At 53.6% G+C, this 13,640-nt stretch overlaps 3 protein-coding genes across 3 annotated transcripts; 1 reads left to right on the plus strand and 2 right to left on the minus strand.

Annotated features, from left to right (window-relative positions):
• Nucleotides 1-703: 703 nt before the first annotated feature.
• Nucleotides 704-1,999, minus strand: J4E86_002608 (uncharacterized protein; the record flags this gene model as incomplete). Its single annotated transcript, XM_051443166.1, has 1 exon — nt 704-1,999. One exon carries the CDS (start codon nt 1,997-1,999, stop codon nt 704-706), a length of 1,296 nt encoding a protein of 431 aa, XP_051304661.1.
• Nucleotides 2,000-3,577: 1,578 nt separating this feature from the next.
• J4E86_002609 (uncharacterized protein) lies at nt 3,578-8,449 on the plus strand (the record flags this gene model as incomplete). Its single annotated transcript, XM_051443167.1, has 4 exons — nt 3,578-3,919; nt 3,966-4,176; nt 4,222-6,446; nt 6,491-8,449. The coding sequence occupies 4 exons, from the start codon at nt 3,578-3,580 to the stop codon at nt 8,447-8,449; spliced, it is 4,737 nt and encodes a 1,578-aa protein (XP_051304662.1).
• Nucleotides 8,450-8,557: 108 nt separating this feature from the next.
• J4E86_002610 (uncharacterized protein) lies at nt 8,558-10,120 on the minus strand (the record flags this gene model as incomplete). The annotated part of the gene is made up of 1 exon (XM_051443168.1): nt 8,558-10,120. One exon carries the CDS (start codon nt 10,118-10,120, stop codon nt 8,558-8,560), a length of 1,563 nt encoding a protein of 520 aa, XP_051304663.1.
• Between the last annotated feature and the right edge of the window lie 3,520 nt (nt 10,121-13,640).

The raw sequence follows: 13,640 nt of genomic DNA on the forward strand, positions 1-13,640 counted from the left end.
CAATCAAGGGGTCCAAGGGCAGCTCTGTCTGGGTTTGAATCGCTAAGGCGCGCTGTAGCGAGTCTTGGACTTGCGCCAGCAAAACAGTACACACACCTTGTTCCATATGTGTGTTACAGCACTTCAACAATTGGCCGCATTGGCGATATGTTTGCTAAGCGGCTGTTTGGCGCGATTCGTGACCGCGAGCCAGAACAAGTAGTTGTTCAGGACGCGCTGAGGGGATTGCGTATTTGTTACCCTTCCCGCTTATCAGCACTCGCTGCCCCAAACTGCGATCTACGCTACATGTTCCACTTGAAGAAACCAGCAGAGGGTCAAAGAATGCACTCAATTCTAGATCAATGCTTGGTGGACATAAGGAAGGGGAGGTGGCTCACGCACGCGAAGACGATACAGATCCAGTGGTGGGATAACAGCCCTGGCGTGAAGGATATGGTTCCGCGCTACCGGTCAATCTTTGTAGGTACGCAGAATATGTCATTCTCAGCGTGGAGCAAAGAGAGCTACGAGTGCGGAGTGCTGTTCCCAGTAGCTGGGTATCTATGGGATGAAGGTATTCACGCCAATGTTAGCATAGGTGGGTTATCTTATGATGTGGACGACGCGTGGTTTGATGGATAGACTAAGAAGAAAATCAATTGGACTTAAGGCAAGACCTGTGTACCTTGCGGTAGGACGTGAAAAGCTGTGGCTCCGGGAGCTACAATAGGGTAATAGGGTGTCCTAGTGTTGCACGCAACGTCGCCTTGCACGCAACGGAGTTAACTCTAATAGAAGGGCTCGCCCATGCGTAGCCAAAGCCGTCGCCAAGCACCTCTTGTACACCCTCGGCGAGTATCTGCACTGCCTTCCTGCGGTTCCTGCTCCACTCCCACGCGCGGTACCAGCGGCCAGCTTGTACGGCAGTCTCCTTGCCGCCCTCCAATCCATCGAGAATGGATCGCCAAACGAGCATGGTCTTCTCCAACTCGGGTGCGCGCGAGACACCGATGACGCTGACACCCAGCTTGGAGCCACCGACGTCGTCGATGGACTCGTGTGTCCAGGGCACGCCTGATGCGGGGTCTCCGCGGGATCCGCACAGTGCGCCAGCAGATATCCATGTCTCGAGCGCGAAGCGGATGGCGATAACCTCGATGCGCTCGCCGTAGTCGTCGCAGAAGTGGCTCGCTTTGCGCACTGCCTCACGGAGAGAGGATGGGGCGGGGTGCCAGTCTCCGAGGCCGCCAACGGGTATGCCGTCGTGTCGCAGTAGGCCCATACCAAGGATGGAGGCGTTCGGGACGACGTCGACGCCTGCATTCTTCAGGCGCAAGATACCGCGCGGGCCGGCGAGCGACTGGTTCTGGAGGGTGAAGTTGGCGTAGGACTGCACCGCATCGAGTGGCTCGCCGGTCTCGCGTAGGATGAGCTCAGCCATGTCGCCCAGCACATCCAGTGGGTATCCACAGATACCAATGTACCGAATCGTGCCCTCTTCGTCCCTAAGGCGGCGGAGTTCCTTGACTGCTTCCAAAACCTCCGCCGGGCTCACGAATTCGACGTCGTGGCAGTATACCAGGTCCAAGTATTCGCTGTGTAATCTCTCCAGACTCCTGTTGACGCTCTGGCGCACCCATTCCTTGCTGTAGTCGAACTCTTCGCTCCCTGTCCGCCCACACTTGGTCAGGATCATGTATGAGTTGCGCGGGAACGTCTCCCGGACGAATGGTGTCGCGAGCGCATCGCCGAGCAGTTGTTCGGAGGGGCCGTAGTAGGGCGATGTATCGAAGGCGCGAATGCCATGTGTGAGCGCCGAGGTCACGAGACCAGTTGTGTCGAGCGCGAAGGGGTCGGTGTTGTACTGCGAGTTGAATGTGGCTGTACCGAAGACGAGGGGTGGGAGGATGGACGACAGCGGTGTGCGCCGGCCATTGGCGAAAGAGTATGGAATCGGCTTCTGGCGCGTGGGCAGACTGCTGACGGTCGAGGGGTGTTCGATGGGCGTTGTCGCCATGGTCGCGACTGTGCGGGCTGCTGAGCAGGCTATTGGCGGGTCGAGAACCGTCGCGTCGCTGCTGCGATGTCTATAGCGGGGTGTTCGATTCGCGGCAGGACGCAAGCGATGCGCGCAAAGCAGGATAAGGAGTCGCGGTAGGGTTCTCGTATGTAATCTTTCCAGTTGTAAAGTTGAGTATGCAGAACGTGGAAGAAGAGAAACAGTCGGCAGCCTGCGGTTTAGGCTCGCGCATGCCACGCTCCGAAAGCGTGAAATCTATGCCTCACCATCCACCGTTTCGGTTGTGGTAAGGCGCCGCACCGCGATGGCAGGAACAGATGGACTAACGGTCGACCCGCATGACGCCATCTGCGTCTGGAACGCGTTTCCTGGCGCTGGGGCGACGGTAATTGGTTGAGATGGAAAAGTCGAAAGGATGATTCATGGATGTTGTGTGATCAAAGAAGGGTCCACCGCTCAAAAAAGACCCTGCCTCGGCCGCCAATCTTGATTAGTGCCGAAGTATCGGGCGCGCATCTCAACATGCGAACGCCAGCACACTACTCCCGCCGGGCTTGGAGAGCTGACATGTCCGCTAGGCGACTGCCTGGGCCGTTGCGACGCCGTCGTAAGAATTGATGCGAGCTGCGTGCTGACTGCAGATGATGATACGGAGACGCTAGCGCAAGACATTCCGCAGCTAATCGGGCCGCCACAACTCCACAAAATGGTGCAAGCATGCGGCAGGGATGAACATCGCGGACTTCCTTTCCTGTCTCCGTTGTCTGCTTCTTGAATTTGGGCTTGTTTCGCGATGATCTGGTCGCGATTACATTAATTCGCGTTTGGGCTCGGTGTGTGACGCCGTCGCTTTGCCGGTGGCTGCTTCGGCTGTCCGCGCTGTCAGGTCTGGAGCGTCGTCCACGGTACGGGCACACCAGACTCGGTTCCATCGTGTGTCGAATTATGGTCTGGATGTTGCGCATCTCTACACCTTTGCTGCAGTACGAGCAGAACGCTGCATACCTCCCCATGCCCGAGCTGAACGTGTCCCGCTATCCCATTCGGATCTGATTACGTAGGCAGTGGCAAGGGCAGCCGGAAGGCAATAACCGCCCGCGCACCCTGATCATCCCCACCATCGCGTTCTCATTCCAACCCGACAGTGCGACAACGCGACAGCGAATGGCCGCGCAGCGAGTGTTCAACCTAGAGAGGCGCGCAGATGTTCGACGTCGCCGAACGGTACGTGAACGAGGAGCTGAGTAACTGAGTCGCACGCAGCTTCCCAATGTAGCCCGCTGCTGCTCCCAACAGTAAGACTCTTCCTATGAGATTTCGAGCTCGCGTCGGGAGTATATTGCTCGGGCGCCCTGTCTCTCCATAGGTGATACCTCCTTTCGGCCCCCCGCCACCAACGCATGCATCGTGAGGCTGAACCATGCTTACCCGAGGCCGCCTTGGTGCTGCCAGCTTCGAAGGCGAGGATGGCTTATGCTATAACTCTGATTCTTGCCTGCGTCGTCTCGCAACGACCACACACAGCTTCGTTCTTGGCCTACTGGCGTTCACAATACCGATTCCCGTTACCGCACCATGGCGACCAGAATTGTGCAACCAAGCACATCCACTGATCTCGGTCGACTATGGAGAGGCGCTATACGAGACTACAAAGAACGTACCGGTGAGGATCTGTCGACGATGGCAGTGGGAAACGTCACCGACGTGATGCGACAAACAAACGAGGTCATGAATGAGTTCAAGGGTTTTCGCGATGACGGAACCAAGAAAGCAAATTTTCGATCGGCCATGGGGGACCATCTCGGCAACCTCCAGAATTGCATTGACGGCTTTAAGGCAGCCGCGGACTGTGCCAATGCATTTCCTGCAGCGATGCCTGTGGGACTTGTATTCACTGCCGCAAGCCGCATAATTTCCGTGAGTAGTCAGCACTGTTCTAGAATACTGTATTGAAGTTGCATAGGCATTTGCAGGCGTCCGAGCAGACTACGATCGTGTCGAGGAGTTCTTCGCATACTCAGCCCGTTTCTTCCAACGACTCTCTATCCTCGAGAAATCTATCATCGAGAAGAAAGCTGAGTCCGGCCCGCTTGCTATCGCTATTGAGAGGGTCTTCTCCATGCAGCTCTCGGTATGCGGCAGAGCACGACAGCTGATAAAGGAGAAACGATTCAGTAAGGCAACGGCTCTGTTGTTTGAAAAGTGCTAATAGTTGGCAGAACATTGGCTCAAAACCTTGTGGAACGAGGTAGATGAAGAGCTAATAGCAGCATATGCTGGAATGCAGGCCTCAATACAGGAACTTAACGAAACGATTATTTACGAAACCCACGGCGCTCTCGTGGCCGTTCAAACTGGGGTTGTTGCTAACAGTTCTAAGTTGGACGAGCTTGATGAGAAGCTACAATCCTACCGTTCGAGCCTGAACAAAGGTATCCAGGAAGTCTACGCGAGCACGATCAGTCTACATCTTATCATCGTCGAGGGGATCGTTACACTACGAAATGAGCGGTTAGAAGATCGTGCTCTGCTTCTGCAGATCATCAAAAACCAGGATAAGACGGCCAGAGCGCCGGAGATTGAGATTGAGGAAAAGAAGAAGCTCGCTCAAAAGCCGAAGGGTGACATCGGAGATCGGAAGTTCCAAGCATTACGAGAACTCAAGAAGTTCTTCGCCGACAATCACGATGTCTTCCCTTCGTGGCAGGATGCTCACCAAGGGAACCTGCTCCAAGACGAAGATTTGCGCGATTCCAAGGTGAGCAAAACGGCCGGATGGCTCCGTGAGCATGCAAGCTTCAAGAGTTGGTTAGGTGGAGGAGTTCCTCTCCTTTGGCTACGAGGCGCCGAGGGGATTGGAAAGTCATTCCTAGCCTACTCGGCCGTCCAAGAGCTGCGTCTACATCAAAACGAGCACGACTGCTTGGCCTACTTCTATTTCAAGGAAGAGCATCCATACCAACAGTCAATGCAAAACGCGTTCGCGTCGGCTGCCTTACAAATAGCCGGATCAAACAACAGATACGCCGGACAGGTAGCGGCCAAGATCAAGCTCGACTCAAGTGAGTCTGCAGCAATGTCCACCTGGGAACGCTTCTTCCTCTCAGTGTTTCCAAGTGACAACAAACTTGGAGGCCGCCTTTTCCTTGTTTTTGATGGCCTGGACGAGGCGCATGTACAAGTGGGCGGGACCTTTACGCGGTTTCTGTCGGATCTCAAGCGCCTGAACGCCAGTGTGTCAGTCTTTGCGACGAGCAGACCAGAAGAGAAGCCCACACTCCAGCTGCTCCAGCCTTCCATCATTGCGATCACAAAGCATGAAATCAACCATGACTTGAAGATGCTGGTCAGGGACCGTCTGCGCACACTTCCGCGCCTGCGCAAGTTCACGCAAACTACCAAAACAGCAATACGTCGCGAAGTAGTCAAGCACGCAGACAGTATGCTCTATGTCGAGCATATGCTTAGAAGGTTCTCTTACATAGGTCGAGAAAGAGCAGTGTTGCAAGCATTGGGAAGGATGCCGCCAAATCTGCATGGACTCTACGAACTCCTCCTGGACGAATGCCGACAGGATCGATCCGAAGCGCAATACCAGGCGATGAAGAAACTGTTCGCGTGGCTGGCGTTCTCGAAGCGATCGCTTAGCTTGGGTGAGGCGTCGAGCCTGGTTCAACTCGCACTGTCGGACGACACCTTTGACATCGAGGAGGAGATTATCGGGCGTTCCTCTCGCATCCTCGAGCTTACCCAATCACGGCAGCTTGACGAGGATGCCAAAGATGACGACAAAGACGACGACGAGAACGACGAGCCAAAAGACGAGAGCATTCCAGAGCTTGGATACGGAGACTCTCCTCTATGCTTTCAAGATCGGTCGCTGCGGCAATACTTCAAGAGCGTGAGCGTCGAGGATGACGGTGTAACAGAGTTCCGGACACCTGCTGCTGCTGCACACCTGACAATCCTCCAGATGTGTGTGGACATCATGATGAAGGCTGCTCAAGAGCCCTTCGAAGCGGTAAGCTCCGGGCTCACTCGCTACGCAATCGACTATTGGTATGAGCACCTTAAAGAGTTGGACGCAGAAACCGCGAGCCCTGAGGCTGTCCGCGATGTCGTGACACTTTTGCACTGCGTTACAGACAATACATACAACATCGCCAAGTTGTTCGAAAAGCTTGCGCAGCATACGGATCTCTACCCCGAGCCAGCAGATGACGTGCCTAACCCTTGGTTCGATGCGCTTCTGGTTTGGACAGCTAGGGCGTCAACACTACCAGACAAGTCTTTGGATGAAAAAGTTAAGAAATGGACGCTCGCAGTCGATCGGGAAACTGTTCTGCTCCCGCTTGCTGAAGGTCATGTTCAAAACTGGTTGGACGCCAGTGATGATTGGTGGATACCTGAGAGGTTCAGATTCGCCAAGGCGGCGCTATCTCGTGTAAGTTGCACTTGTCATCCGACAGCAATCCTAACAGCTTGTAGGCGAACGCTTTTGAATTCAAGGAATCCAAGCAACCTGAGCCAATCGATTACATAAACGCCATTATCGCAGATTACAGCATTTCACCCGAAGACTACAAGACTCTTCGAGCGATTGGTGGCACTTTGGCTAACTATGGTTACGCAACGTGGGATGACATGGATCGCAGAGCAGCCTTGATCACAGAAGCCGGCGAGTCCTTGAAGAAAGCAGTGGAATGCATGAGGGGAGACGTTTTGGACAACGTCGCAACAGTTCGTCTACTTGCATCGGTATGTGATCGATGCGACAAGTCGACCGACGCGATAAAACACTACGAAGACGCCTACAACATGCTACCGGATCACGAGGCCGAGGGTCATTCCGAACAAGAGCGCGAGAAGATCAAGTCCATACGCGTAGAGATCTTGACCGAGAAAGCTTCCGCCCTTTCCACGCTGGAGCAGACTGACGAAGCTTTGCAAGCATTCAATGAAGCCAGAAGATTGCAAGGCGAGCAGACACTAGCCGGGACGATTCTCGACGACATAACACTACTGTTCAAGAAGGAAGACGAGACTGATGGACGCAGGCTTATGGAAGTACTCAAAAGCTGGACCGAAAAGGAGCGCAACAATTGGTTCACCTACCTCTTCGTGGACTGGGTGCCTATCAGTGGTGTAGCTCGATTGCAAAGAGCAGCAAAGTTGACAGGCGAGACTGATCTACTCATCGGCTGGCTGACAGCCTTGGCCGACACGCTTCCGGCGCAAAGCCTCCATTTGTTCAACATCCGGGGCGCAATCGCACACATCTACTATCCCATGCTGGGCGACATCGAGAAAGGCAAGACCCTGCGTCAGGAGCTTTTGACCACGAAGACGAAGCCCGACCCTGCATACGAAGACACTATGAACGAGACCAGGACGCGTCATCGGATGCAGTTGGCAGACATTCTGTTTTATGAGTTCCAAACGACCGCAGACCCAGCGAAGAAGGAAGAGATCATGGAATCCCTGCGACTGTTGCCTAGCGCGCACGATGACGAAGGTGACGACAAGAACATCAGAGAATCCCATGTCGATATGCTTCGCGCAAACATGCTTCGCATCATGGGTCCCGCGAAGGAGTATCAGAGATACATGGACGAGTTATTCAGGAAGTGCATCGCCGGTCTGGAAGATAGTGTCTCTTGGAACGACCTGTCAAGCCTGCGACTATTGTCCAAGGTGCTGGCGTCTCTGGACAGCCTAGAGCATGATGCGCGCATCGCGATAAGTGCCCAGTTCTCGGTCTTGGACCGCGCAATACATGGGCAAGATACGGAGTCGGAGCGATCGGAGACTACTTCCGACAAAGATGTCGGCGAAACCGATGCGGGACCAGATGCGGGGCCAGAATCAGTCGCAGAACCAGCTACAGGACAAGACACTGCAACGGAGGATGACCCACTAGCTACAAGCGAAGTTGTGCAGAAAGACTCTCCCACGGATGAGGTACACAACAACGAAGTCAAGGAAGTTGTGGAGGAGCCAATTGAGGGAGAGCGGAGTCATCCAGAGCCAGAGGGATCAGATACGGGCGAATCGAACGCTAGCGAGCTGGATGAAGACCTTATCGGCGGCGGCGTTTACTGCGACGGACAGTGTGGGGTGGAAATCTATTCCTGGACGCGATCGTTCTACTACTGTCTGGTCTGCCCTAGCTGTGATCTGTGCGAAGATTGTCACGCCAAGCGTCTCAAGCAAACGAAAGGCGAGCTCGAAGAGCCGTGGCTCAACTTTTGCGGTGCGAACCACCGGTACATCAAAGGGGCGATGACAGGATGGAAGGGCGTCAAGAATGGCGTTATCCGCTATGCGGATACGGAGATCACCGTGACGGAATGGCTTCGGGGGCTCAAGGAAGAACGGTGGCCGAATGCTTGGAAGATCTTTTGGACTAGGCAGGGAGGGTTGAAGGATATCGGGGTTGAAGATTGAGATGGGGGTATGACCGGAATTTATGTCGCATTCTATGATGAAATCGCAATACCCAACGTGGAAGGCATGTAATCTTCTTTTTGTTACTAGGATACATATCTCACGCATTTAATACCTCCGTTCGATGCTTGGTTTTACCCAATGCGGCCCCTCTGCGCACGTCTTTCCAAAGTTCAGAGTGTCCATATGCGTCCTATCCCAGCCACTGACGTACTTTCTATCCTCTGGGTCGTGATGACCATCCGGCTGCTTCGCACGACCGATATACAAGGCTTTGGCAAAGTAGCAATGTCGCCCATGCCAGGTGTACTGCATGCATTCGTCGTGTTCATTACACCCAATCCTGCAAGCATCGAGGCTCGTATGGACTGTAGAGTTGTCTGGGAGCTGGAATCCCGCGTCGAAGGCTGCATCCCAATTCTCGCGCTGCGGATATTCGCCTTGCAAGGCAGAGAGCAGGGCGCGGTATATTAGGTTGCGATAGCGCATGAGAAGGTCGCTCTTTGCTTTCCATTCGTTCTCCCACGACCATAGCTCTTTGTAGAGAGCTGGGTCTGTTTTATGTAGGCTGATGACGGGCTCGCACCAGTGGTCCTCACCGAAGGGAATATCTTCGAGTCGATGAGGGCTGAACATGGGCCATAGACCGCTGATATCGATCCCGGCTTTGTCGTGCAGCGCCCACCCTAGTATGCTGTCGCCACAACAATCGGCTCTGATGTCTTCTCTGTAATCTGTAGTGAGATGAGGACCTTTTAGACCGAGGGCATTGCGGGGGCGATCAACGAGTCGATGCACCGCGGCTTGGGACAATATGAAGCCGGCGCCTCCGTACGCGAACCAGACTTGTTTATTCACGTCAAGCTGCGCGTCAGAATGGTACGTTCGTCCGGGCGAAGGCGATCCAAAATAGTAAGGTAGCGAGCTGTTGTAGTTCTCCAAGAGGCGAAAGACGTTGTCCCAAAACATGTATGTATCGCTCTCCAGGAAGACGTACCACTCAGCCGCCTTGTTGTGATCAATTGCTTTTTCCACTTCCGGTAGAAATTTATACTTGTCAAGCCTCCACCCTTCATGGCCGTGTCGTAGCTTCGTGCCGTGTCGACTTGCGTTCTTCTGCGCCTCGTAGACGACGTAGTCCTCTGGTGTCAGGTACGTGTTCGGTGGCAAGTCTGCGAGAACGTCGATAGTTCGGTGGTCGCGACCATAGGCATGATTGCCATCTGAAACGATCAAAACATTGGAGATGCACTTGATGACTGTTGAGAGCTGAGCATCCGTTCGTGATTTGTCGTCTGATGATCCGGTCTTCAGGATGACCTGAACCTTCGAGAGCAGATGCACTGGGAAGAGGGTGCATTCGTCTGTGGAGCCGTCCCGCCATTCAGAGTATTTTATTTTTTTGAACTGTGTCGTAGTGTTCCAGGTCCAGAAGTCCAGTCCATTGTCGGCTTGCGTGTTGAGTTCATGCGGTAACGGCGCGAATGGCTTAGGATGAAAGGCTTGCTTGCCTAGAATATCCCTTGGCAAGGACTCGATGTATGTCCAGTCGAAGAGAACGAAGAGATTGACTCCGATGGCTATGCCAATGAATGCGAACAGCAGCCGAAGGGTGCGCCCGGTGGCGAAAGACCTGACACTGGGTAAGAAGCGACGTGAGCCTGTAAGCATACTGGAGATTGTGTGTAGGCGTCGCGTCACAACACTCTACGTCATATCGAGTTCGTCGAAAGCAAAGATACGCCAGGAGTCTGGCACTGGATGTGCGAACGTCGAAAGATCGCAGCGCGTATAGGTGCACATGCTTGTCGCACAGGCTGGCCCGGGAGATTCGATGGCGACACCATGACATCTTAGGCGCCCTTCTTGGGGTGGTCGCCTTACCTGACACTCCTTCCAGCAGGATTGCGCCGCGAAACAGGGTGGTGTCAGTTAGCGAGGTTTGCCCGTTGTGATAACGACAGTGCCGCTAACCGCGCCTAGCTCGTCGGGCCCGGGCCTGCAGCCCTCCGTGCCTCCATCGCCGCTCACCAGCTCCTCACACATGCGCTCGTACAGCCGAACAATCGCCATTGTTGTCGAACAGTCAATCTGGCACGATGCGCAACGGTAATTCTTATCGCGAAGAACGTATCAAGATCATTGCGGAACCACTTCGGGCGCGGGGCGCAGGGCGCGAATGCAGACGCTCGGTGGCGGAGCAGATGCCGGCAGGCAATCACGGTGTTGGAGCAGTGCACAAGACGAGCCAGTGGAAGACCAGTACAGGATTCGCGCGAGAGTGATATTGGGGGCTATCCGTTCAATGCAGATCGCACGTGCAGCGGCATGCGTGGCAGTCTCCATTCGTGAGGCTCAGCCCGTGCCGCACCAAGCCAAGGTAAGGCGGACCGCGGGGCAAGCATCGCTATGAGATCCAAAGACGACTCTCAACACCACTCCTCAAGAAGCTTGCTAGAACATAAAGCGCTCGGTTAATCAGTGTTTCGAATCTTCCCAGGCCGTGTTCAAATGGGCATGCAGTGGCGGACGCCTCTGATCGACTGACCTTGGATTCGCCATGGACTTTTTGGAGGGGGAGACATGCGAGCGCTGCTCCGCCATACCATGGGTACGGTGGTATGTATCGAACTATGAAAAGCTGTATTTCACAGAAACCCCAGATGAACTCCAGAGCGCCGCTTGTCCAATCTGCCGGGTTATCGGACGCGGGATAGCGGGACATAATGAACCTATAACATGTCTGGAACAGAGCGGAACACATATGATGGTTGGATCCGGAACCTTCTTTTGGCGCTCGAATTTGATGCTTTATGACAAGGATGACGACGCTTTCGTTCAAGCGTGTAGAGTCCATCCAAAGCGCGTCGACTTTGCGCACGCGAAACGTTGGATACGTGCTTGCGTGTCATCGCATGAGGAGTGCAAGCCTCCGCTGGGCTCAGCTTTGCACGATCTGAAGGTGCTCGACTGTCACAATAGAATTGTTGTCTCGGCACCAGAACACTGCGAATACGTTGCGCTATCATATGTCTGGGGAAAGGCAGGACTGGAAGACGCCCCGGATATTCCGCGAATACCAGACATACTCCCTCGCACTGTGGAGGATAGTATCAAAGCTACAATCATGTTAGGTTATCGATACCTCTGGATTGACAGATATGTATGCTTACTTACAAAGCCGTTCAGATCAATAACTAATCGTGCAGTGCGTCGATCAGATCGATGCTATAGCCCAGCAGCATCAGATTAACCAAATGGGTACCATCTATTCCTCATCTCAAGTGACCATCGTTGCAGCGGCAGGTCTAGAGGAATCGTATTCAGATGCTACGTACGGGCTCCCCGGTATCACGGACGACTTCAGAACGCCGAGTTCATGCGCGGTAACCGATCGAATACGCCTCGTGCATACTCGATGGACAAGGCTTGTATCGATCAAATTATCTAATTGGTATAGTAGAGGATGGACATTTCAAGAAGGCTATCTATCGAGGAGACGGATGTATTTCACAGATGTTGGAGTGGATTACATCTGTGACAATGACCGCGGGAGTGAGGCTGCTATCGGACTCGCTGGAACGCTACGCAGCCCAGTCAAAGCACCCCTTTTCGACTTCAAGGAACAGATGATGCACGAATACACACGACGCCGACTTACGTATAGCTATGACGCGCTGAAAGCTATCATTGGCGCGCTCGAATCAGAAGAGTCAGATGACCACATCTGGGGCGTTTTTGTCGTTCGATATCACCCAAACTTGTACATGTTCCTTCATTGGCGACATTCGTCACCGGTCCCTCGACGCAAGCAATTCCCCAGCTGGTCACCTATTGGCTGGCATGGCCCAGTCGATTACCCGTATCGGGTCGATTACCCGTTTCGGAAAGATCCTTGCATTTCAAAAGAATGTACCGTCGAAGTGTGGTGCAATGGTGAATATAAGCCACTTGAGCAAGGCTTTGGAAAGCTCTCGCAACAACATCACTTGCCAGGCGCGGAGCAGTCGAAATTTCTCAGGGTAACGACTAAGATAGTAACTGTAGAGTTTGTGAGCTTGAGGGGGAAGGCTATGTATCCCCGAGAGGGACTTCATGCTAAGATCCCATATGGTGAAGCTCTCGATGTGTTTCTTTTCGCCTTCTGGGACACGGAAGAAGAGCCTGTGTGCAGATCTGACAAGGGAGGGATCTATCTGCCTTGCGCAGTAATCGTTCGAAGACCAGATACGCAACGTGGGCAAGGAGACAGTACGAGATTCGAGGACGAAAGTCAAATCCTTATATTGCGACAGCACGACACCCATTACGAACGCATTGGCTATTTTGCGTGGGACCTTATCGAATATATAAGACATGATCCTGGAGACCCGGGGGATGACGACTTCTCGCAGGACCCATATTTACTACCCGCGACTATGCACGCTCTGGATAAGCAAGGCAAAAGAGCCCAGATTCCTATTCTCGACGAAGACCTATGCAGCCATGGAGATGGTAGATACTGGCTGAAGGATGGTGTTGAAACTACGTTCCTCTTAGGCTAGCACAATTTCGAGGCCGCGAAGGAACACCGACACACAACAAAGTCTCTGTAGTTATGAGATAATACCGTTAGGTCGTGGACACGCCCATAGCGAGGTGTGGTATCTAGGGACCGCTAGCGGCTGTTGTGTGCAAGAGCGAATGTATGTCGTGCATCCTTGACGTGGAGTTGGTCGGTGGTAATTGGCTGTCAACGTCGCAACGGCCTAAAGCCATGAGAAGCATGTCTGCGCATATGCTCGGGTTGGACGGCGTTGAACTGGCGGCTGGTGTCTCACGTCGAAGATGGAGGGTATCGACTTCGCGAACTATGAGTCCTCTTCTTTATTCTTGCGCCCCTCCCAAATCGACAAATGTTGCACAAGAAATGCCATGCTCTCCATAACGTGACTCTCTACTAGTTCTGCACACGAGGAAAAACGAAGTCTAATTTCAACCGAAGCGTTTTGGGGATAGATCGCTGCACATCCGCCGATGAACGATAAACTACACCCCTGTTGTTCTGCCAACAGCACTCTTGATGCTATCCCCTCCTTACAACAGCATATCGCGTGCAAATCCTCTCACAGCCACTACCCCTTCGTCTCCAGCCAATGTAACTTCGTCCCAGGCCCTGACATAGTTAGTCGAGAGCCCTGGGGCAGCATGT

This window comes from Alternaria arbusti (genome assembly GCF_024043155.1).
Source record: "Alternaria arbusti strain BMP 1465 chromosome Unknown scaffold_3, whole genome shotgun sequence".
Taxonomy (NCBI): Eukaryota; Fungi; Ascomycota; class Dothideomycetes; order Pleosporales; family Pleosporaceae; genus Alternaria; species Alternaria arbusti.